We start from the raw sequence: 26236 nt of genomic DNA on the forward strand, positions 1-26236 counted from the left end.
CTAGATGTGTTGCCATTTACACTAAAAACACATAAAAAAGCCATAAAATCCCAAAAGATATACACAAGATCAACACAAAGCTGCACTAGAGACAGAAACAATAAATCTCACCTGATCAAAAGAATCGTCATTGGTCAGTTTGTCTCTCTGCGCATGCGGGAGTGTCTGTGCTCCACTGGTGTCCAGACTAATGATGCTCTCACTGCAAGGTCTGACGTATTTCAGATCACTCTTTCTGGAGTCAGTGGTTCTGCAAACCTCATAATTGTACACGTGCTGTAAAGTTCCTGTGCCCCCTACGTCTGCGTAAAGAGGCGGATAATACGGAATAACCGGCAGATTCGCGCCAGATTTGTAATACATCCGCTCACGTCTCCATCTGTAGCATTTGACTGACAGTATGGCTATGATAGACACGATAAAGAGAAAGGAAACTACAGCCAAGGCCAAGACGAGATAAAAAGTCAGGTTGTCGTTGTATTCCTTGTCGTGCGTAAAGTCAGTGAACTCGGAGAGCACTTCAGGAAGCTGTCCGCCACCGCCACGTTCACATTGACTGTAGCTGAACGAGAGGGCTGCCCGTTGTCCTCCACTACAACAGTGAGCCTTTGTTTCACAGCATCTTTATCTGTCACTTGACGTACAGTTCTTATTTCTCCATTCTGTAAGCCCACTTCAAACAGCGCCCTGTCTGTGGCTTTCTGCAGTTTATATGAGAGCCAGGCATTCTGTCCAGAGTCCACATCAACAGCCACCACTTTAGTGACCAGATAACCCACATCTGCCGAACGAGGCACTATTTCAGCCACCACAGAAGCACCAGACTGGACCGGATACAGAACCTGAGGCGCGTTGTCATTCTGGTCCTGAATAATTATTCTCACACTCACGTTGCTGCTGAGAGGAGGGGAGCCTCCGTCTTGCGCTTTTACGCGGAACCGGAAATCTTTGATCTGCTCGTAATCGAAAGATCGCACTGCATGTATGACTCCACTATCAGCACTAACGGACACCAACGAGGAGACGGGCACTCCGTTAACAGAGGAGTCCTCCAGTATGTAAGACACACGAGCATTCTGGTTAAAATCTGCGTCTCTGGCTCTGACTGTGAATATGGAAAGACCCGGTGTGTTGTTTTCTTGAACAGAGGCCTCATATGAGCTCTTGTCAAACACAGGCGCGTTATCATTCACATCTGATATCTGTAAGGAGAGAGTGACGCTGCTGGAGAGAGAGGGCACGCCCTCATCAGCGCACGTCACACTGATGTTATACTCAGACTCTCTCTCCCGATCTAAATCACCGTCTGTGACTAAACTGAAGAAATTATTCGTGTTTGATTTTAGGGTAAAAGGAATATTGTCATTAATAGAGCATTGGACCTTTCCATTCTCGCCAGAATCTGAGTCTTGGACATTCAGCATAGATAAAACTGTGCCTGATTTTGAGTCTTCGGAAAGTGCGTTTGGTTTTGACATAATATTGATAACTGGTTTGTTATCATTAACATCGATTACATCAACAACCACTTTGCAAGTGTCAGAATGACGCCCAGAATCTCTCGCTTGAATGTCAATTTGACAGTGCTTAACTTTTTCATAGTCGATTTCGCCAGATAAACTTACGACACCATTATTTCTGTCAATTTCAAATAGATTAGTGTTGCCACCAGAGGACCTTGTAATATGATATTCAATTTGAGCATTTAGTCCTTGATCAGCATCAGATGCACTAACTGTAGTTAAAATCGTGCCTTTTGGAGAGTTTTCGGCCACGCTGGTTTTATAAACAGACAGAAAACATACTGGAGCGTTATCATTCGCGTCTTCAACTGAGATTATAATCGGAATTGTTCCAGACATCTGTGGATCTCCTCCGTCCACTGCAGTAAGAACAAGAGAAACACGCTCCTGTTTTTCTCGGTCAAGAGGTTTTTGGAGAATCATTTCAACATTTTTTGTACCGTCCGGCATATCTTGTGTCTTTAAGACAAAATGATCAGCGGGATGCAACGAATAACGCTGTACGCCATTGATGCCAACGTCATCATCCACTGCTGTCTCCAAAACAATTTTAGCTCCTGTCAAGGATGATTCAATGACATCAAATTTCATTTCTTTAACAGAAAAAATTGGACCATTGTCATTTACGTCTACAATCTCGATTGTAACGCTATAAAACTCCATCGGGTTCTCCAGAATAATCTGGAAATGTAGTGCGCAAGGCGTTGTCTGTCCGCATAGCGCCTCTCGGTCTATTCTCTCTTTGATAAGGAGGACTCCTCTTTCTTTATTCAGCTCGATGTATTCAGCGCTGTCTCCGGTATAAATACGGGCTTTACCCGATTTCAGTCTCTTTAAATCTAAACCCAAATCCTGCGCTATGTTACCGACTAAAGAGCCTTTCGCCATTTCCTCAGGAATGGAGTAACTGACCTGCCCGAGAGCTGAACTGAGAGAGAGAAACCAAATCAACAGCAGTACTTGCCGCGCCATTGTTCTGTCCGACATTTTGCAGAAGACCACAAAGGGAAGATTAAGCTCGAATCCAACTAAATAAATCCAGAATATCTGCAGGAAATCAGGTATAAATCCACAGAAAGAGGAACTCAAACAAAAGCCTGTAAATCCAGGAAAAACACATTAAATTCTCTCTCCGTGATTCGCGTTATCTCTCCTCCTCTTCAGACTGTGTGCTCAGCTTCCGTCTCTCTCTATAATAATATGGAGATGATGGGGGTGGAACTGCTGCAGATCTGCTCTCTAAACTGTCACACACTGAACAACAGCGGCACTTTGAGTCCATTCTGATGAACTACAGATTAAACTAAACTCGAGTGAAGCTTTTCTTTTATAATAAATTATTTTAAAGATCAAAATGCGCAGAAGTATAACATCTGCACATACAAAAATAAAATAAAAAATACATTATGCTATTTGATCAGTAAAACGACTGCATCAAGTTAGATAACAGTACTATTTGAAAAAAGAAAGGGGAAAAAAAAAGTCTAAAAATAAAGGGAAATCTTGCCCCAAAATAACATACAGGCCTATGCAGCTGTTTATCAGACAAAGCAAAACCACTAAAACACAACAATAACGAGCAAGAAATGTATTTGAATAAGAACTGTATCTTATCACGAAAAACAGAGTGGTGGTCTGACATTTAAACAACACGAAAATACATCAAGAACTTCAAATGATCTGTGATGGACAGTCAAAGGGAGGATCTGAAAATATGCGACTGACTGTATTTCAGCACCAAGGCCAGAGAATCCAACACAAGTGCAGGACACAGAAGCCCAATTTTAGGTATGAGAGGAAAACATAAATATAAAATAAATACTTCATAAGTACTTTTAATCTTTTCAATCACATGGTGATCATCCAAATATAAAACTGTGGTGATTCACACTCAACATACAGATATTTTAGTCAGGTCAGTGTGACCGAAGAAATGAGTTTAGTGTCATAAAACAAAATTTTAAAGCCTTTTTTTTGTTCATGGCTGGTCAATTGTACTTTAAATATTTTAATAATAATTTAAGATTTGTTTAGAAAATTATTCATATCACATTCATTTCAAAAGATCAGCAGCATTTGTGGAAACATACAGGACAACTTAAGAAGTATTTTTATTTTCGTTTTGAGTCAAATATTTGCTGCTTATTTGGATATTTTTATTTGTTAATAATCAAATATAATATTATAATATTTACAGTTATAGTTATGCAAAGTTATATCCATATCCTCTAAACATGACTTAAGTGCTGTTTATTTGTTACACATTTGTAATTAATGCAGAAAATGAGTCAAAGATTGCATGTAAAACTTAAAAATGTGTTGTTGATTTTTATAATTACTATAAATATGTATTTTATGTATATTTTTGGATACATATATACTTAATGCTATGTACTTGTAATACAATTTGTCTAGAGGTGTGGCCATTTACACTAAAAACACATAAAAAAGCCATAAAATCCCAAAAGATATACACAAGATCAACAAAAAGCTGCACTAGAGACAGAAACAGTAAATCTCACCTGATCAAAAGAATCGTCATCGGTCAGTTTGTCTCTCTGCGCATGCGGGAGTGTCTGTGCTCCACTGGTGTCCAGACTAATGATGCTCTCACTGCAAGGTCTGACGTATTTCAGATCACTCTTTCTGGAGTCAGTGGTTCTGCAAACCTCATAATTGTACACGTGCTGTAAAGTTCCTGTGCCCCCTACGTCTGCGTAAAGAGGCGGATAATACGGAATAACCGGCAGATTCGCGCCAGATTTGTAATACATCCGCTCACGTCTCCATCTGTAGCATTTGACTGACAGTATGGCTATGATAGACACGATAAAGAGAAAGGAAACTACAGCCAAGGCCAAGACCAGATAAAAAGTCAGGTTGTCGTTGTATTCCTTGTCGTGCGTAAAGTCAGTGAACTCGGAGAGCACTTCAGGGAAGCTGTCCGCCACCGCCACGTTCACATTGACTGTAGCTGAACGAGAGGGCTGCCCGTTGTCCTCCACTACAACAGTGAGCCTTTGTTTCACAGCATCTTTATCTGTCACTTGACGTACAGTTCTTATTTCTCCATTCTGTAAGCCCACTTCAAACAGCGCCCTGTCTGTGGCTTTCTGCAGTTTATATGAGAGCCAGGCATTCTGTCCAGAGTCCACATCAACAGCCACCACTTTAGTGACCAGATAACCCACATCTGCCGAACGAGGCACTATTTCAGCCACCACAGAAGCACCAGACTGGACCGGATACAGAACCTGAGGCGCGTTGTCATTCTGGTCCTGAATAATGATTCTCACACTCACGTTGCTGCTGAGAGGAGGGGAGCCTCCGTCTTGCGCTTTTACGCGGATGATAAATTCTTTGATTTGCTCGTAATCGAAAGATCGCACTGCATGTATGACTCCACTATCAGCACTAACGGACACCAACGAGGAGACGGGCACTCCGTTAACAGAGGAGTCCTCCAGTATGTAAGACACACGGGCATTCTGGTTAAAATCTGCGTCTCTGGCTCTGACTGTGAATATGGAAAGACCCGGTGTGTTGTTTTCTTGAACAGAGGCCTCATATGAGCTCTTGTCAAACACAGGCGCGTTATCATTCACATCTGATATCTGTAAGGAGAGAGTGACGCTGCTGGAGAGAGAGGGCACGCCCTCATCAGCGCACGTCACACTGATGTTATACTCAGACTCTCTTTCCCGATCTAAATCACCATCTGTGACTAAACTAAAGAAATTATTATTAGTCGATTTCAGAGAAAATGGAATGTTTTCATTAATGGAGCACAACACTCTCCCATTTTCTCCTGAATCCGGATCTTGGACATTTATCATTGTAACCACTGTCTCAGAAGGAGAATTTTCAGCTATCGAGTTTGTTTTGGACATAATATTGATCACAGGCTTATTATCATTAATATCAATGACATCAACCATGACCTTACAAGAATCAGTGAGACCACCATGATCACTCGCTTGCACATGTATCTCGTAGTGGTGAGCGTTTTCAAAATCTATTATTCCAACAACGGAAACTTGTCCATTGTCTTTGTTTATGTTAAACAACTGTAGGGCATCATCTTGCATGTTTGCAATGGAATACTCTATTTTACCGTTAATACCCTCATCGGAGTCAGTTGCACTCACTGTTGACACAATGGCGTATTTTGGCGTATTCTCTGTTACAGTCGCTTTATACACGGACTGCGTAAAAACAGGAGCGTTGTCGTTTGCGTCTAAAACAGTAATGCGAATCTCGATACTCCCAGACAACTGAGGATTTCCTCCATCAAATGCAGTTAGCACTAAAACTATATCCTGCTGTTTTTCACGGTCTAAAGGCTTTTGGAGAACCATTTCTACATTTTGACCCTGCCCTGGTTGATTTTTAAATTTAAGATTGAAATTATCTGTTGGTTTAAGCGTGTAGCTTTGAAGACCATTGATTCCGACATCCAGATCTACAGCAGGATCTAACATAAATTTAGACCCTAAAATAGCTGTTTCGCTGATCTTGAAATTGATGCTTCCCTTTTGAAAACTGGGAGCGTTGTCATTAATATCCACTACCTCAATGGTGATGCTAAAAAATTCCATCGGGCTCTCTAGAATAATCTGGAAATGTAGTGCGCAAGGCGTTGTCTTTCTGCATAGCGCCTCTCGGTCTATTCTCTCTTTGATAAGGAGGACTCCTCTTTCTTTATTCAGCTCGATGTATTCAGCGCTGTCTCCGGTATAAATACGGGCTTTACCCGATTTCAGTCTCTTTAAATCTAAACCCAAATCCTGCGCTATGTTACCGACTAAAGAGCCTTTCGCCATTTCCTCAGGAATGGAGTAACTGACCTGCCCGAGAGCTGAACTGAGAGAGAGAAACCAAATCAACAGCAGTACTTGCCGCGCCATTGTTCTGTCCGACATTTTGCAGAAGACCACAAAGGGAAGATTAAGCTCGAATCCAACTAAATAAATCCAGAATATCTGCAGGAAATCAGGTATAAATCCACAGAAAGAGGAACTCAAACAAAAGCCTGTAAATCCAGGAAAAACACATTAAATTCTCTCTCCGTGATTCGCGTTATCTCTCCTCCTCTTCAGACTGTGTGCTCAGCTTCCGTCTCTCTCTCTAATAATATGGAGATGATGGGGGTGGAACTGCTGCAGATCTGCTCTCTAAACTGTCACACACTGAACAACAGCGGCACTCTGAGTCCATTCTGATGAACTACAGATTAAACTAAACTCGAGTGAAGCTTTTCTTTTATAATAAATTATTTTAAAGATCAAAATGCGCAGAAGTATAACATCTGCACATACAAAAATAAAATAAAAAATACATTATGCTATTTGATCAGTAAAACGACTGCACCAAGTTAGATAACAGTATTATCTGAAAAAAGAAAGGGGAAAAAAATATTTTAAATATAAAGGGAAATCTTGCCCCAAAATAACATACAGGCCTATGCAGCTGTTTATCAGACAAAGCAAAACCACTAAAACACAACAATAACGAGCAAGAAATGTATTTGAATAAGAACTGTATCTTATCACGAAAAACAGAGTTGTGGTCTGACAATTAAACAACACGAAAATACATCAAGAACTTCAAATGATCTGTGATGGACAGTCAAAGGGAGGATCTGAAAATATGCGACTGACTGTATTTCAGCACCAAGGCCAGAGAATCCAACACAAGTGCAGGACACAGAAGCCCAATTTTAGGTATGAGAGGAAAACATGAATATAAAATAAATCATAAATACTTTTAATCTTTTCAATCACATGGTGATCATCCAAATATAAAACTGTGGTGATTCACACTCAACATACAGATATTTTAGTCAGGTCAGTGTGACCGAAGAAATGAGTTTAGTGTCATAAAACAAAATTTTAAAGCCTTTTTTTTGTTCATGGCTGGTCAATTGTACTTTAAATATCTTAATAATAATTTAAGATTTGTTTAGTAAATTATTCATATCACATTCATTTCAAAAGATCAGCAGCATTTGTGGAAACATACAGGACAACTTAAGAAGTATTTTTATTATTTGCTGTGTATTATTTGTAGTCAAAGTATTTGCTGCTTATTTAGATATTTTCATTTCGTTAATCATCAAATATAATATTATAATATTTACAGTTATAGTTATGCAAGTTATATCCATATCCTCTGAACATGACTTAAGTGCTGTTTATTTATTTAACATTTGTAATTAATGTAGAAAATGAGTCAAAGATTGCATGTTAAACTTGAGAATGTATTGTTGATTTTTATAATTACTATAAATATCTATTTTATGTATATATTTGGATACATATATACTTAATGCTATATACTTGTAATACTATTTGTCTAGAGGTGTGACCATTTACACTAAAAACACATAAAAAATCATGAAAATCCCTGAACATCTACACAAGATCAAAGCAAAGCTGCACTAGAGACAGAAACAGTAAATCTCACCTGATCAAAAGAATCGTCATTGGTCAGTTTGTCTCTCTGCGCATGCGGGAGTGTCTGTGCTCCACTGGTGTCCAGACTAATGATGCTCTCACTGCAAGGTCTGACGTATTTCAGATCACTCTTTCTGGAGTCAGTGGTTCTGCAAACCTCATAATTGTACACGTGCTGTAAAGTTCCTGTGCCCCCTACGTCTGCGTAAAGAGGCGGATAATACGGAATAACCGGCAGATTCGCGCCAGATTTGTAATACATCCGCTCACGTCTCCATCTGTAGCATTTGACTGACAGTATGGCTATGATAGACACGATAAAGAGAAGGAAACTACAGCCAAGGCCAAGACCAGATAAAAAGTCAGGTTGTCGTTGTATTCCTTGTCGTGCGTAAAGTCAGTGAACTCGGAGAGCACTTCAGGAAGCTGTCCGCCACCGCCACGTTCACATTGACTGTAGCTGAACGAGAGGGCTGCCCGTTGTCCTCCACTACAACAGTGAGCCTTTGTTTCACAGCATCTTTATCTGTCACTTGACGTACAGTTCTTATTTCTCCATTCTGTAAGCCCACTTCAAACAGCGCCCTGTCTGTGGCTTTCTGCAGTTTATATGAGAGCCAGGCATTCTGTCCAGAGTCCACATCAACAGCCACCACTTTAGTGACCAGATAACCCACATCTGCCGAACGAGGCACTATTTCAGCCACCACAGAAGCACCAGACTGGACCGGATACAGAACCTGAGGCGCGTTGTCATTCTGGTCCTGAATAATGATTCTCACACTCACGTTGCTGCTGAGAGGAGGGGAGCCTCCGTCTTGCGCTTTTACGCGGAACCGGAAATCTTTGATCTGCTCGTAATCGAAAGATCGCACTGCATGTATGACTCCACTATCAGCACTAACGGACACCAACGAGGAGACGGGCACTCCGTTAACAGAGGAGTCCTCCAGTATGTAAGACACACGGGCATTCTGGTTAAAATCTGCGTCTCTGGCTCTGACTGTGAATATGGAAAGACCCGGTGTGTTGTTTTCTTGAACAGAGGCCTCATATGAGCTCTTGTCAAACACAGGTGCGTTATCATTCACATCTGATATCTGTAAGGAGAGAGTGACGCTGCTGGAGAGAGAGGGCACGCCCTCATCAGCACACGTCACACTGATGTTATACTCAGACTCTCTCTCCGATCTAAATCACCATCTGTGACGAAGCTGTAAGAACTCATCCGATGAAGACTGAATTCAGACGAAATGGCATGTTATCATTCAATGTGAGCAAAGAACTTTACCACTTTCATCTCGAGTCTGCGATCTTGAATGTTTAACATTGCAAGAACAGTGCCAGATTTCGCATCCTCAGATATGTGACTTGATTTTGAACATAATATTGATAGCAGGGCTTGTTATCGTTAACATCGATAATATCAACCACTGACCTTACATGAATCCGTGAGTACCACCATCATCTCTTGCCTGAACATCAATTTTGTAATGCTTTGCTGTTCTCAAAATCGATGCTCCCAATAAGCTTTAACACGTCCAATATCAGTGTCTATTTCAAACAACTGTCTGACACTCTTGTCAGCTGTACTTGAAATGAGAATAGTATATTCTTACCATTGGATACCCTGGTCAGCATCGGATGCACTAACTGTTGTTATAACCGTGCCTTTTGGCGAGTTTTCAGCTACAGGCTGCTTTATGAACACGGATTGTGAACACACAGGGGCGTTATCATTCGCATCTAAAACGGTTATGTGTATCTCGCATTGTCCCAGACATCTGTGGATTCGCCTCCGTCAAAGGCTGTTAACAGTAAAGAGACATGCTGCTTGTTTTTCACGGTCTAATGGCTTTTGGAGAACCATTTCGACAGCTTTGACCCTGCCATCAGGTTGATTCTGAAATTTCAAGACCGAAATTATCTGTAGGATGGAGCGAGTAACTCTGAAGACCATTTCGATCCGACGTCATAATCAATAGCCGCCTCTAATATAAATCTAGCACCGCTAAAGTAGCATTTCGTTTATTTCAAATCTCATGTCTTTCTTACTGAAACACTGGAGCATTGTCATTTACGTCCGTGACCTCAACTGTAATGCTGATACAATTCCATCGGATTCTCTAGAATAATCTGGAAATGTAGTGCGCAAGGCGTTGTCTGTCCGCATAGCGCCTCTCGGTCTATTCTCTCTTTGATAAGGAGGACTCCTCTTTCTTTATTCAGCTCGATGTATTCAGCGCTGTCTCCGGTATAAATACGGGCTTTACCCGATTTCAGTCTCTTTAAATCTAAACCCAAATCCTGCGCTATGTTACCGACTAAAGAGCCTTTCGCCATTTCCTCAGGAATGGAGTAACTGACCTGCCCGAGAGCTGAACTGAGAGAGAGAACCAAATCAACAGCAGTACTTGCCGCGCCATTGTTCTGTCCGACATTTTGCAGAAGACCACAAAGGGAAGATTAAGCTCGAATCCAACTAAATAAATCCAGAATATCTGCAGGAAATCAGGTATAAATCCACAGAAAGAGGAACTCAAACAAAAGCCTGTAAATCCAGGAAAAACACATTAAATTCTCTCTCCGTGATTCGCGTTATCTCTCCTCCTCTTCAGACTGTGTGCTCAGCTTCCGTCTCTCTCTCTAATAATATGGAGATGATGGGGGTGGAACTGCTGCAGATCTGCTCTCTAAACTGTCACACACTGAACAACAGCGGCACTTTGAGTCCATTCTGATGAACTACAGATTAAACTAAACTCGAGTGAAGCTTTTCTTTTATAATAAATATTTTTAAAGGTCCAAATGCGCAGAAGTATAACATCTGCACATACAAAAATAAAATAAAAAATACATTATGCTATTTGATCAGTAAAACGACTGCATCAAGTTAGATAACAGTACTATCTGAAAAAAGAAAAGGCAAAAAAAATATTCTAAAAATAAAGGGAAATCTTGCCCCAAAATAACATACAGGCCTATGCAGCTGTTTATAAGACAAAGCAAAACCACTAAAACACAACAATAACGAGCAAGAAATGTATTTGAATAAGAACTGTATCTTATCACGAAAAACAGAGTGGTGGTCTGACATTTAAACAACACGAAAATACATCAAGAACTTCAAATGATCTGTGATGGACAGTCAAAGGGAGGATCTGAAAATATGCGACTGATTGTATTTCAGCACCAAGGCCAGAGAATCCAACACAAGTGCAGGACACAGAAGCCCAATTTTAGACATGAGAGGAGGAAAACATGAATATAAAATAAATCATAAATACTTTTAATCTTTTCAATCACATGTTGATCATCCAAATATAAAACTGTGGTGATTCACACTCAACATACAGATATTTTAGTCAGGTCAGTGTGACCGAAGAAATTAGTTTAGTGTCATCAAACAACATTTTAAAGCCTTTTTTTGGTTCATGGCTGGTCAATTGTACTTTAAATATCTTAATAATAATTTAAGATTTGTTTAGTAAATTATTCATATCACATTCATTTCAAAAGATCAGCAGCATTTGTGGAAACATACAGGACAACTTAAGAAGTATTTTTATTTTCGTTTTGAGTCAAATATTTGCTCCTTATTTTGATATTTTTATTTGTTAATAATCAAATATAATATTATAATATTTACAGTTATAGTTATGCAAAGTTATATCCATATCCTCTGAACATGACTTATGCGCTGTTTATTTGTTACACATTTGTAATTAATGTAGAAAATGAGTCAAAGATTGCATGTAAAACTTGAGAATGTATTGTTGATTTTTATAATTACTATAAATATCTATTTTATGTATATATTTGGATACATATATACTTAATGCTATGTACTTGTAATACCATTTGTCTAGAGGTGTGGCCATTTACACTAAAAACACATAAAAAAGCCATAAAATCCCTGAACATCTACACAAAATCAAAGCAAAGCTGCAATAGAGACAGAAACAATAAATCTCACCTGATCAAAAGAATCGTCATTGGTCAGTTTGTCTCTCTGCGCATGCGGGACTGTCTGTGCTCCACTGGTGTCCAGACTAATGATGCTCTCACTGCAAGGTCTGACGTATTTCAGATCACTCTTTCTGGAGTCAGTGGTTCTGCAAACCTCATAATTGTACACGTGCTGTAAAGTTCCTGTGCCCCCTACGTCTGCGTAAAGAGGCGGATAATACGGAATAACCGGCAGATTCGCGCCAGATTTGTAATACATCCGCTCACGTCTCCATCTGTAGCATTTGACTGACAGTATGGCTATGATAGACACGATAAAGAGAAAGGAAACTACAGCCAAGGCCAAGACGAGATAAAAAGTCAGGTTGTCGTTGTATTCCTTGTCGTGCGTAAAGTCAGTGAACTCGGAGAGCACTTCAGGGAAGCTGTCCGCCACCGCCACGTTCACATTGACTGTAGCTGAACGAGAGGGCTGCCCGTTGTCCTCCACTACAACAGTGAGCCTTTGTTTCACAGCATCTTTATCTGTCACTTGACGTACAGTTCTTATTTCTCCATTCTGTAAGCCCACTTCAAACAGCGCCCTGTCTGTGGCTTTCTGCAGTTTATACGAGAGCCAGGCATTCTGTCCAGAGTCCACATCAACAGCCACCACTTTAGTGACCAGATAACCCACATCTGCCGAACGAGGCACTATTTCAGCCACCACAGAAGCACCAGACTGGACCGGATACAGAACCTGAGGCGCGTTGTCATTCTGGTCCTGAATAATGATTCTCACACTCACGTTGCTGCTGAGAGGAGGGAGCCTCCGTCTTGCGCTTTACGCGGAACCGGAAATCTTTGATCTGCTCGTAATCGAAAGATCGCACTGCATGTATGACTCCACTATCAGCACTAACGGACACCAACGAGGAGACGGGCACTCCGTTAACAGAGGAGTCCTCCAGTATGTAAGACACACGGGCATTCTGGTTAAAATCTGCGTCTCTGGCTCTGACTCTGAATATGGAAAGACCCGGTGTGTTGTTTTCTTGAACAGAGGCCTCATATGAGCTCTTGTCAAACACAGGCGCGTTATCATTCACATCTGATATCTGTAAGGAGAGAGTGACGCTGCTGGAGAGAGAGGGCACGCCCTCATCAGCGCACGTCACACTGATGTTATACTCAGACTCACTCTCCCGATCTAAATCACCATCTGTGACTAAACGTGAAGAAATTATTATTGGTCGATTTCAGAGAAAATGGAATATTATCAATAAGAGAGCAATGAACTTTACCATTGTCTCCCGAATCCGGATCTTGGACATTTATCATTGTAACCACTGTCTCAGACGGAGAATTTTCAGCTATCGAGTTTGTTTTGGACATGATATTGATCACTGGCTTATTATCATTAATATCAATGACATCAACTATGATTTTACAAGAATCCGTCAGACTACCATGATCACTCGCTTGGACTCGAATCTCATAATGTCGAGCCTTTTCATAATCAACATGATTTATCAATTTTACTTTCCCATCATCCTCGTTTACTGCAAATATGTTTCGAACTTCATCTAGTGTGTTTGTAATAGTATATATTATTTCACCATTCAATCCTTGATCTGAATCCGACGCACTAACTGTGGTCACAATTGTTCCTTTTGGTGCATTTTCAGATACAGTTGTTTTATACACCGACTGCGTGAAAACAGGAGCGTTGTCATTCGCATCTAAAACAATAATGTTTATTTTTATATTACCAGAAATTTGAGGATCTCCCCCGTCAATTGCTGTCAACGTTAAAGAAATATGCTCCTGTTTTTCGCGATCCAAGGGCTTTTGTAAAATCATTTCGATATTTTGCCCTGCCCCTGGTTGGCTCTTGAATTTCAAGGCAAAGTTATCTGTTGGTTTCAGTAAATAGGTCTGAAGACCATTAATTCCAACGTCAAAATCGCGCGCAGGCTCTATGGTAAATTTTGTGCCAATCGACGCAGATTCACTAATTCTAAAATTGACCTCTCTTTTCTCAAAAAATGGTGCGTTGTCGTTTATATCCAGAACCTCAACATTAAAACTGTAAAACTCCATCGGGTTCTCCAGAATAATCTGGAAATGTAGTGCGCAAGGCGTTGTCTGTCCGCATAGCGCCTCTCGGTCTATTCTCTCTTTGATAAGGAGGACTCCTCTTTCTTTATTCAGCTCGATGTATTCAGCGCTGTCTCCAGTATAAATACGGGCTTTACCCGATTTCAGTCTCTTTAAATCTAAACCCAAATCCTGCGCTATGTTACCGACTAAAGAGCCTTTCGCCATTTCCTCAGGAATGGAGTAACTGACCTGCCCGAGAGCTGAACTGAGAGAGAGAAACCAAATCAACAGCAGTACTTGCTGCGCCATTGTTCTGTCCGACATTTTGCAGAAGACCACAAAGGGAAGATTAAGCTCGAATCCAACTAAATATATCCAGAATATCTGCAGGAAATCAGGTATAAATCCACAGAAAGAGGAACTCAAACAAAAGCCTGTAAATCCAGGAAAAACACATTAAATTCTCTCTCCGTGATTCTCGTTATCTCTCCTCCTCTTCAGACTGTGTGCTCAGCTTCCGTCTCTCTCTATAATAATATGGAGATGATGGGGGTGGAACTGCTGCAGATCTGCTCTCTAAACTGTCACACACTGAACAACAGCGGCACTTTGAGTCCATTCTGATGAACTACAGATTAAACTAAACTGCATGTGAAGCTTTTCTTTATAATAAACTATTTTAAAGATCAAAATGCGCAGGACTACAACATCTGCACATACAAAAATACAATAAAAATACATTATGCTATTTGATCAGTAAAACGACTGCATTAAATTAGAGTATATCTAGTACTATTATGAAAAAAAAATAAATATAAAGGAAAATCTGTCCCTGAATATAAAGGAAATCTAATGCCTCAAATATAACATACAGGCTACTTACATGCAGCTGTTTATTAAGCACTGATAAGCAACAGACCACTAAAACACCAACAATAACGAGCAAGAAATGTATTTGAATAAGAACTGTATCTTATAACACAGAACAACAGAGTGGTGGTCTGACATTTAAACAACACGAAAATACATCAAGAACTTCAAATGATCTGTGATGGACAGTCAAAGGGAGGATCTGAAAATATGCGACTGACTGTACAGCACCAAGGCCAGAGAATCCAACACAAGTGCAGGACACAGAAGCCCAATTTTAGACATGAGAGGAGGAAAACATGAATATAAAATAAATCATGAATACTTTTAATCTTTTCAATCACATGTTGATCATCCAAATATAAAACTGTGGTGATTCACACTCAACATACAGATATTTTAGTCAGGTCAGTGAGACCGAAGAAATGAGTTTAGTGTCATATAACTAAATTTTAAAGCCTTTTTTTTGTTCATGGCTGGTCAATTGTACTTTAAATATCTTAATAATAATTTAAGATTTGTTTAGTAAATTATTCATATCACATTCATTTCAAAAGATCAGCAGCATTTGTGGAAACATACAGGACAACTTAAGAAGTATTTTTATTATTTGCTGTGTATTATTTGTAGTAAAGTATTTGCTTTTTATTTAGATATTTTCATTTCGTAATCATCAAATATAATATTATAAAATTTACAGTTACATCCATATCCTCTGAACATGACTTAAGTGCTGGTTATTTATTTAACATTTGTAATTAATGTAGAGAATGAGCCAAAGATTGCATGTTAAACTTGAGAATGTATTGTTGATTTTTATAATTACTATAAATATGTATTTTATGTATATATTTGGATACATATATACTTAATGCTATATACTTGTAATACTATTTGTCTAGAGGTGTGACAATTGACATTAAAAACACATAAAAAAATCTGAAAAATCCCTGAACATCTACACAAGATCAAAGCAAAGCTGCACTAGAGACAGAAACAGTAAACCTCACCTGATCAAAAGAATCGTCATTGGTCAGTTTGTCTCTCTGCGCATGCGGGAGTGTCTGTGCTCCACTGGTGTCCAGACTAATGATGCTCTCACTGCAAGGTCTGACGTATTTCAGATCACTCTTTCTGGAGTCAGTGGTTCTGCAAACCTCATAATTGTACACGTGCTGTAAAGTTCCTGTGCCCCCTACGTCTGCGTAAAGAGGCGGATAATACGGAATAACCGGCAGATTCGCGCCAGATTTGTAATACATCCGCTCACGTCTCCATCTGTAGCATTTGACTGACAGAATGGCTATGATGGACACGATAAAGAGAAAGGAAACTACAGCCAAGGCCAAGACCAGATAAAAAGTCAGGTTGTCGTTGTATTCCTTGTCGTGCGTAAAGTCAGTGAACTCGGAGAGCACTTCAGGGAAGCTGTCCGCCACCGCCACGTTCACATTGACTGTAGCTGAACGAGAGGGCTGCCCGTTGTCCTCCACTACAACAGTGAGCCTTTGTTTCACAGTATCTTTATCTGTCACTTGACGTACAGTTCTTATTTCTCCATTCTGTAAGCCCACTTCAAACAGCGCCCTGTCTGTGGCTTTCTGCAGTTTATATGAGAGCCAGGCATTCTGTCCAGAGTCCACATCAACAGCCACCACTTTAGTGACCAGATAACCCACATCTGCCGAACGAGGCACTATTTCAGCCACCACAGAAGCACCAGACTGGACCGGATACAGAACCTGAGGCGCGTTGTCATTCTGGTCCTGAATAACTGATTCTCACACTCACGTTGCTGCTGAGAGGAGGAGAGCCTCCGTCTTGCGCTTTACGCGGAACTGGAAATCTTTGATCTGCTCGTAATCGAAAGATCGCACTGCATGTATGACTCCACTATCAGCACTAACGGACACCAACGAGGAGACGGGCACTCCGTTAACAGAGGAGTCCTCCAGTATGTAAGACACACGAGCATTCTGGTTAAAATCTGCGTCTCTGGCTCTGACTGTGAATATGGAAAGACCCGGTGTGTTGTTTTCTTGAACAGAGGCCTCATATGAGCTCTTGTCAAACACAGGCGCGTTATCATTCACATCTGATATCTGTAAGGAGAGAGTGACGCTGCTGGAGAGAGAGGGCACGCCCTCATCAGCGCACGTCACACTGATGTTATACTCAGACTCTCTCTCCCGATCTAAATCACCGTCTGTGACTAAACTGAAGAAATTATTCGTGTTTGATTTTAGGGTAAAAGGAATATTATCATTAATGGAGCATTGAACCTTTCCATTCTCGCCAGAATCGGAGTCTTGGACATTCAGCATAGACAAAACTGTGCCTGATTTTGAGTCTTCTGAAATTGCATTTGGTTTTGACATAATATTGATAACTGGTTTGTTATCATTAACATCGATTACATCAACGATCACTTTGCAAGTGTCAGAATGACGCCCAGAATCTCTCGCTTGAATGTCAATTTGATAGTGCTTAACTTTTTCATAGTCGATGTCGCCAGTTAACCGCAACACTCCATCATGTCTGTCAATTTCAAATAGATTAGTGTTGCCACCAGATGCTTTTTTAATATTATATTCTACTTTACCATTTAGTCCTTGATCAGCATCAGATGCACTAACTGTAGTTAAAATCGTGCCTTTTGGAGAGTTTTCGGCCACACTGGTTTTATAAACAGACAGAAAACATACTGGAGCGTTATCATTCGCGTCTTCAACTGAGATTATAATCGGAATTGTTCCAGACATCTGTGGATCTCCTCCGTCCACTGCAGTAAGAACAAGAGAAACACGCTCCTGTTTTTCTCGGTCGAGTGGTTTTTGGAGAATCATTTCAACATTTTTTGTACCATCCGGCATATCTTGTGTCTTTAAGACAAAATGATCAGCGGGATGTAACGAATAACGCTGTACGCCATTGATGCCAACGTCATCATCCACTGCTGTCTCCAAAACAAATTTAAATCCAATCAATGATAATTCGCTGATATCAAATTTAATTTCTCTATCTGTAAAAACGGGAGGATTGTCATTTACGTCTTCAATCTCGATTGTAACGCTATAAAACTCCATCGGGTTCTCCAGAATAATCTGGAAATGTAGTGCGCAAGGCGTTGTCTGTCCGCATAGCGCCTCTCGGTCTATTCTCTCTTTGATAAGGAGGACTCCTCTTTCTTTATTCAGCTCGATGTATTCAGCGCTGTCTCCGGTATAAATACGGGCTTTACCCGATTTCAGTCTCTTTAAATCTAAACCCAAATCCTGCGCTATATTACCGACTAAAGAGCCTTTCGCCATTTCCTCAGGAATGGAGTAACTGACCTGCCCGAGAGCTGAACTGAGAGAGAGAAACCAAATCAACAGCAGTACTTGCCGCGCCATTGTTCTGTCCGACATTTTGCAGAAGACCACAAAGGGAAGATTAAGCTCGAATCCAACTAAATAAATCCAGAAAACCTGCAGGAAATCAGGTATAAATCCACAAAAAGAGGAACTAAAACAAAAGCCTGTAAATCCAGGAAAAACACATTAAATTCTCTCTCCGTGATTCGCGTTATCTCTCCTCCTCTTCAGACTGTGTGCTCAGCTTCCGTCTCTCTCTCTAATAATATGGAGATGATGGGGGTGGAACTGCTGCAGATCTGCTCTCTAAACTGTCACACACTGAACAACAGCGGCACTTTGAGTCCATTCTGATGAACTACAGAATAAACTAAACTCGAGTGAAGCTTTTCTTTTATAATAAAAACTTTTAAAAATCCAATTGCGCACAAGTATAACATCTGCACATACAAAAATAAAATAAAAAATACATTATGCTATTTGATCAGTTAAACGACTGCATCAAGTTAGATAACAATACAATTTGAACAAAGAAAAAGGAAAAAAATATTCTAAAAATAAAGGGAAATCTTGCCCCAAAATAACATACAGGCCTATGCAGCTGTTTATAAGACAAAGCAAAACCACTAAAACACAACAATAACGAGCAAGAAATGTATTTGAATAAGAACTGTATCTTATCACGAAAAACAGAGTTGTGGTCTGACATTTAAACAACACGAAAATACATCAAGAACTTCAAATGATCTGTGATGGACAGTCAAAGGGAGGATCTGAAAATATGCGACTGATTGTATTTCAGCACCAAGGCCAGAGAATCCAACACAAGTGCAGGACACAGAAGCCCAATTTTAGGTATGAGAGGAAAACATGAATATAAAATAAATACTTCATAAGTACTTCTTATCTTTTCAATCACATGGTGATCATCCAAATATAAAACTGTGGTGATTCACACTCAACATACAGATATTTTAGTCAGGTCAGTGAGACCGAAGAAATTAGTTTAGTGTCATATAACTAAATCTTAAAGCCTTTTTTTTGTTCATGGCTGGTCAATTGTACTTAAAATATCTTAATAATAATTTAAGATTTGTTTAGTAAATTATTCATATCACATTCATTTCAAAAGATCAGAAGCATTTGTGGAAACATACAGGACAACTTAAGAAGTATTTTTATTTTCATTTTGAGTCAAATATTTGCTCCTTATTTTGATATTTTTATTTGTTAATAATCAAATATAATATTATAATATTTACAGTTATAGTTATGCAAAGTTATATCCATATCCTCTGAACATGACTTATGCGCTGTTTATTTGTTTCACATTTGTAATTAATGTAGAAAATGAGTCAAAGATTGCATGTAAAACTTGAGAATGTATTGTTGATTTTTATAATTACTATAAATATCTATTTTATGTATATTTTTGGATACATATATACTTAATGCTATATACTTGTAATACCATTTGTCTAGAGGTGTGGCCATTTACACTAAAAACACATAAAAAAAGCCATAAAATCCCTGAACATCTACACAAAATCAAAGCAAAGCTGCACTAGAGACAGAAACAGTAAATCTCACCTGATCAAAAGAATCGTAATTGGTCAGTTTGTCTCTCTGCGCATGCGAGAGTGTCTGTGCTCCACTGGTGTCCAGACTAATGATGCTCTCACTGCAAGGTCTGACGTATTTCAGATCACTCTTTCTGGAGTCAGTGGTTCTACAAACCTCATAATTGTACACGTGCTGTAAAGTTCCTGTGCCCCCTACGTCTGCGTAAAGAGGCGGATAATACGGAATAACCGGCAGATTCCCGCCAGATTTGAAATACATCCGCTCACGTCTCCATCTGTAGCATTTGACTGACAGTATGGCTATGATAGACACGATAAAGAGAAAGGAAACTACAGCCAAGGCCAAGACCAGATAAAAAGTCAGGTTGTCGTTGTATTCCTTGTCGTGCGTAAAGTCAGTGAACTCGGAGAGCACTTCAGGAAGCTGTCCGCCACCGCCACGTTCACATTGACTGTAGCTGAACGAGAGGGCTGCCCGTTGTCCTCCACTACAACAGTGAGCCTTTGTTTCACAGCATCTTTATCTGTCACTTGACGTACAGTTCTTATTTCTCCATTCTGTAAGCCCACTTCAAACAGCGCCCTGTCTGTGGCTTTCTGCAGTTTATATGAGAGCCAGGCATTCTGTCCAGAGTCCACATCAACAGCCACCACTTTAGTGACCAGATAACCCACATCTGCCGAACGAGGCACTATTTCAGCCACCACAGAAGCACCAGACTGGACCGGATACAGAACCTGAGGCGCGTTGTCATTCTGGTCCTGAATAACTATTCTCACACTCACGTTGCTGCTGAGAGGAGGGAGCCTCCGTCTTGCGCTTTACGCGGAACCGGAAATCTTTGATCTGCTCGTAATCGAAAGATCGCACTGCATGTATGACTCCACTATCAGCACTAACGGACACCAACGAGGAGACGGGCACTCCGTTAACAGAGGAGTCCTCCAGTATGTAAGACACACGGGCATTCTGGTTAAAATCTGCGTCTCTGGCTCTGACTGTGAATATGGAAAGACCCGGTGTGTTGTTTTCTTGAACAGAGGCCTCATATGAGCTCTTGTCAAACACAGGCGCGTTATCATTCACATCTGATATCTGTAAGGAGAGAGTGACGCTGCTGGAGAGAGAGGGCACGCCCTCATCAGCGCACGTCACACTGATGTTATACTCAGACTCTCTCTCCCGATCTAAATCACCGTCTGTGACTAAACTGAAGAAATTATTCGTGTTTGATTTTAGGGTAAAAGGAATATTATCATTAATGGAGCATTGAACCTTTCCATTCTCGCCAGAATCGGAGTCTTGGACATTCAGCATAGACAAAACTGTGCCTGATTTTGAGTCTTCTGAAATTGCATTTGGTTTTGACATAATATTGATAACTGGTTTGTTATCATTAACATCGATTACATCAACGATCACTTTGCAAGTGTCAGAATGACGCCCAGAATCTCTCGCTTGAATGTCAATTTGATAGTGCTTAACTTTTTCATAGTCGATGTCGCCAGTTAACCGCAACACTCCATCATGTCTGTCAATTTCAAAAATATTCGTGGTGCTGCCCGGAAATTTATAAATTAGATATTCAATTTGACCATTTATTCCTTGATCAGCATCAGATGCACTAACTGTGGTTAAAATCGTGCCTTTTGGAGAGTTTTCGGCCACGCTGGTTTTATAAACAGACAGAAAACATACTGGAGCGTTATCATTCGCGTCTTCAACTGAGATTATAATCGGAATTGTTCCAGACATCTGTGGATCTCCTCCGTCCACTGCAGTAAGAACAAGAGAAACACGCTCCTGTTTTTCTCGGTCGAGTGGTTTTTGGAGAATCATTTCAACATTTTTTGTACCGTCCGGCATATCTTGTGTCTTTAAGACAAAATGATCAGCGGGATGTAACGAATAACGCTGTACGCCATTGATGCCTACGTCATCATCTGCGGCTCTCTCTAGAATAAATTTAGATCCTGTTGGAGACAACTCGCTGATATCAAATTTTATTTCTTCAGCAGAAAAAATTGGAGCATTGTCATTTACGTCTACAATCTCAACTGTAACGCTATAAAACTCCATCGGATTTTCTAAGGTAATCTGGAAATGTAGTGCGCAAGGCGTTGTCTGTCCGCATAGCGCCTCTCGGTCTATTCTCTCTTTGATAAGGAGGACTCCTCTTTCTTTATTCAGCTCGATGTATTCAGCGCTGTCTCCGGTATAAATACGGGCTTTACCCGATTTCAGTCTCTTTAAATCTAAACCCAAATCCTGCGCTATATTACCGACTAAAGAGCCTTTCGCCATTTCCTCAGGAATGGAGTAACTGACCTGCCCGAGAGCTGAACTGAGAGAGAGAAACCAAATCAACAGCAGTACTTGCCGCGCCATTGTTCTGTCCGACATTTTGCAGAAGACCACAAAGGGAAGATTAAGCTCGAATCCAACTAAATAAATCCAGAATATCTGCAGGAAATCAGGTATAAATCCACAGAAAGAGGAACTCAAACAAAAGCCTGTAAATCCAGGAAAAACACATTAAATTCTCTCTCCGTGATTCTCGTTATCTCTCCTCCTCTTCAGACTGTGTGCTCAGCTTCCGTCTCTCTCTATAATAATATGGAGATGATGGGGGTGGAACTGCTGCAGATCTGCTCTCTAAACTGTCACACACTGAACAACAGCGGCACTTTGAGTCCATTCTGACGAACTGCAGAATAAACTAAATTCATGTAGAGTTTTTGATATATCAAATATATTTAAAGGCACATAATGCGCAGAACTACAAAACCAGCATTCATTACAAATGTTATAATTTGACAAGAAAAAGGACTGCATGAAGAATAGGGGAATATGTAATACAATAAAGAAAAAGACAGAAAGTGTTAACAGGTCCCGAAAAAAAATAAAAATAAATTGGAAAGGAGGATATGAAATAAGCGACTGACTGAGTTTCAGCACCATGGCCAGAGAATTCAACTCAAGCGCAGGACACAGAAGACAATTTTTATGTGTGGGGAAAAAAAACCCAGAAAACCACCAAAACAAATATAAATCATATACTTTATGTATAGTCGAGTTTCTCATCTTTTCAACCACATGGTAACCATCCAAATATCAAAAAAATATTTAATTCTCCACCAATAGCTAGTTTGTGGTCATTCTGGGGAACTATGGCCTCCGTCGCATCATTCAGGTGGATGCAGCACACTGGTGGTGGTTGAGGAGATTCCAACTATACTATATGAAGCACTTTCAGTGCATAAAAAAGCACTATATGAATGAAAGGAATTAGTTATTCGTTCAGCGGAATCAAACAGATTCTAAAGCATTTTTCCTTATGAGAAATGTTTTTACAGAAGTTTATTTACGTTGTGCATGACTGACCAAATGGGCTTTTTTAAATTTAATATAAGATCTTTATGGTTATTTATATTTTAAGAAATCGGAAGCAGTTGCAATGCTCATAGGCCAATTTTAGAAGCATTTTTTTATAGTAGATTTTAGTATTTGTGTGTCTGATTTTTTTAATTATCCAATTTAATACGTTTATTTAAAGGTATGGTCATGTAACGTTTTATCCATGTCCTCTGAACATGACTTAAGCGCTGATAATTTGTTTTGCAGAAGTAATTGATGTACATAATTAATTTGACAAAGATTAATTTGATGACTTTAGATATTTATTATGTTAAACTATATAATAACTGGAAATATCTATTTTAGTTTGTTAATTAACTATTTTATTAGATATACTCATATATATTTTCAAAATAATTACACTATTCATGGCTATTACAAATCATATTTTGAAAAACAAACAAAAGAAGCATATAAAAATAAAAACACCAGATACAGTAAACCTCACCTGATCAAAAGAATCGTCATTGGTCAGTTTGTCTTTCTGCGCATGCGGGAGTGTCTGTGCTCCACTGGTGTCCAGACTAATGATGCTCTCACTGCAAGGTCTGACGTATTTCAGATCACTCTTTCTGGAGTCAGTGGTTCTGCAAACCTCATAATTGTACACGTGCTGTAAAGTTCCTGTGCCCCCTACGTCTGCGTAAAGAGGCGGATAATACGGAATAACCGGCAGATTCGCGCCAGATTTGTAATACATCCGCTCACGTCTCCATCTGTAGCATTTGACTGACAGTATGGCTATGATAGACACGATAAAGAGAAAGGAAACTACAGCCAAGGCCAAGACCAGATAAAAAGTCAGGTTGTCGTTGTATTCCTTGTCGTGCGTAAAGTCTGTGAACTCGGAGAGCACTTCAGGGAAGCTGTCCGCCACCGCCACGTTCACATTGACTGTAGCTGAACGAGAGGGCTGCCCGTTGTCCTCCACTACAACAGTGAGCCTTTGTTTCACAGCATCTTTATCTGTCACTTGACGTACAGTTCTTATTTCTCCATTCTGTAAGCCCACTTCAAACAGCGCCCTGTCTGTGGCTTTCTGCAGTTTATATGAGAGCCAGGCATTCTGTCCAGAGTCCACATCAACAGCCACCACTTTAGTGACCAGATAACCCACATCTGCCGAACGAGGCACTATTTCAGCCACCACAGAAGCACCAGACTGGACCGGATACAGAACCTGAGGCGCGTTGTCATTCTGGTCCTGAATAACTATTCTCACACTCACGTTGCTGCTGAGAGGAGGGGAGCCTCCGTCTTGCGCTTTTACGCGGAACTGGAAATCTTTGATCTGCTCGTAATCGAAAGATCGCACTGCATGTATGACTCCACTATCAGCACTAACGGACACCAACGAGGAGACGGGCACTCCGTTAACAGAGGAGTCCTCCAGTATGTAAGACACACGGGCATTCTGGTTAAAATCTGCGTCTCTGGCTCTGACTGTGAATATGGAAAGACCCGGTGTGTTGTTTTCTTGAACAGAGGCCTCATATGAGCTCTTGTCAAACACAGGCGCGTTATCATTCACATCTGATATCTGTAAGGAGAGAGTGACGCTGCTGGAGAGAGAGGGCACGCCCTCATCAGCGCACGTCACACTGATGTTATACTCAGACTCTCTCTCCCGATCTAAATCGCTGTCTATCACTAGACTGTAGAACCCATTAGACGTTAATTTGATTGTAAAAGGAATATTTTCATTTACACGGCACTGAACCTGTCCATTACTGTCGGAATCCGGATCGTTAACACTGATTATGGCAATCACTGTACTCTGTGGTGAGTCTTCCGCAATGGAGACAGATTTCGACATCACTCCGATAACAGGTGCGTTATCATTTACATCAATAACATCCAAGATAATTTTACAAGAATCGGAAAGCCCGCCGTTGTCTGTTGCTTCAATGTCAATTTGATAGTGTTTTGCGAGTTCATAGTCAATTTTTCCGACCAATGTTACGTCACCTTTTTCATCAATATGAAACAGCTCAGACATTCGATCAGCACCATTTGAAATAGAATAGATTATGAGACCATTTGTTCCTTTGTCCGGATCAGACGCACTAACCGAAATAAGTGATGTGCCAATGGGCGAATTTTCTGATATAACTGCTTTATAGTTTGATTTACTAAAAACAGGTGCATTATCGTTTACATCGAGCACTACAATATGTATCTGGACGGTCCCTGACAACACAGGTTCACCACCATCCACTGCAGTTAATAATAAAGACATGTTTTCCTGCTTCTCTCGATCAAGGGGTTTGTGTAGAATCATTTCTACTTTTTTACTTCCGTCCACTTGACTGTGAAGCTTAAGATCGAAATTGTCTTTTGGCGTCAAATAATAGCTCTGGAGCCCATTTATACCGATGTCTTGGTCAAATGCCCTTTCTAAAACAAATTTGGATCCCATAATGGCTGATTCACTAATCTCAAATCGTTTCTCTGTCCTCATAAAGATTGGAGCATTATCGTTTATATCCGTTATTTCAACTGTAATTCGGTAAAGCTCCATCGGGTTCTCCAGAATAATCTGGAAATGTAGCGCGCAAGGCGTTGTCTGTCCGCATAGCGCCTCTCGGTCTATTCTCTCTTTGATAAGGAGGACTCCTCTTACTTTATTCAGCTCGATGTATTCAGCGCTGTCTCCGGTATAAATACGGGCTTTACCCGATTTCAGTCTCTTTAAATCTAAACCCAAATCCTGCGCTATGTTACCGACTAAAGAGCCTTTCGCCATTTCCTCAGGAATGGAGTAACTGACCTGCCCGAGAGCTGAACTGAGAGAGAGAAACCAAATCAACAGCAGTACTTGCCGCGCCATTGTTCTGTCCGACATTTTGCAGAAGACCACAAAGGGAAGATTAAGCTCGAATCCAACTAAATAAATCCAGAAAACCTGCAGGAAATCAGGTATAAATCCACAGAAAGAGGAACTCAAACAAAAGCTTGTAAATCCAGGAAAAACACATTA

General features: G+C 40.2%; 1 protein-coding gene and 1 pseudogene across 1 annotated transcript; both read right to left on the bottom strand.

Moving 5' to 3' along the window:
* LOC127659817 (protocadherin beta-16-like) lies at positions 1–22406 on the bottom strand (annotated as a pseudogene).
* LOC127659818 (protocadherin beta-16-like) lies at positions 22400–26233 on the bottom strand. Its single transcript, XM_052149765.1, has 2 exons — positions 23705–26233; positions 22400–22546 (listed from the first exon to the last, which is right to left on the bottom strand). Exons 1-2 carry the CDS (start codon positions 26099–26101, stop codon positions 22400–22402), a joined length of 2544 nt encoding a protein of 847 aa, XP_052005725.1. The 5' UTR covers positions 26102–26233.
* Positions 26234–26236: the final 3 nt, after the last annotated feature.

This window comes from Xyrauchen texanus, chromosome 19 (assembly GCF_025860055.1).
Source record: "Xyrauchen texanus isolate HMW12.3.18 chromosome 19, RBS_HiC_50CHRs, whole genome shotgun sequence".
NCBI classification, from domain to species: Eukaryota; Metazoa; Chordata; class Actinopteri; order Cypriniformes; family Catostomidae; genus Xyrauchen; species Xyrauchen texanus.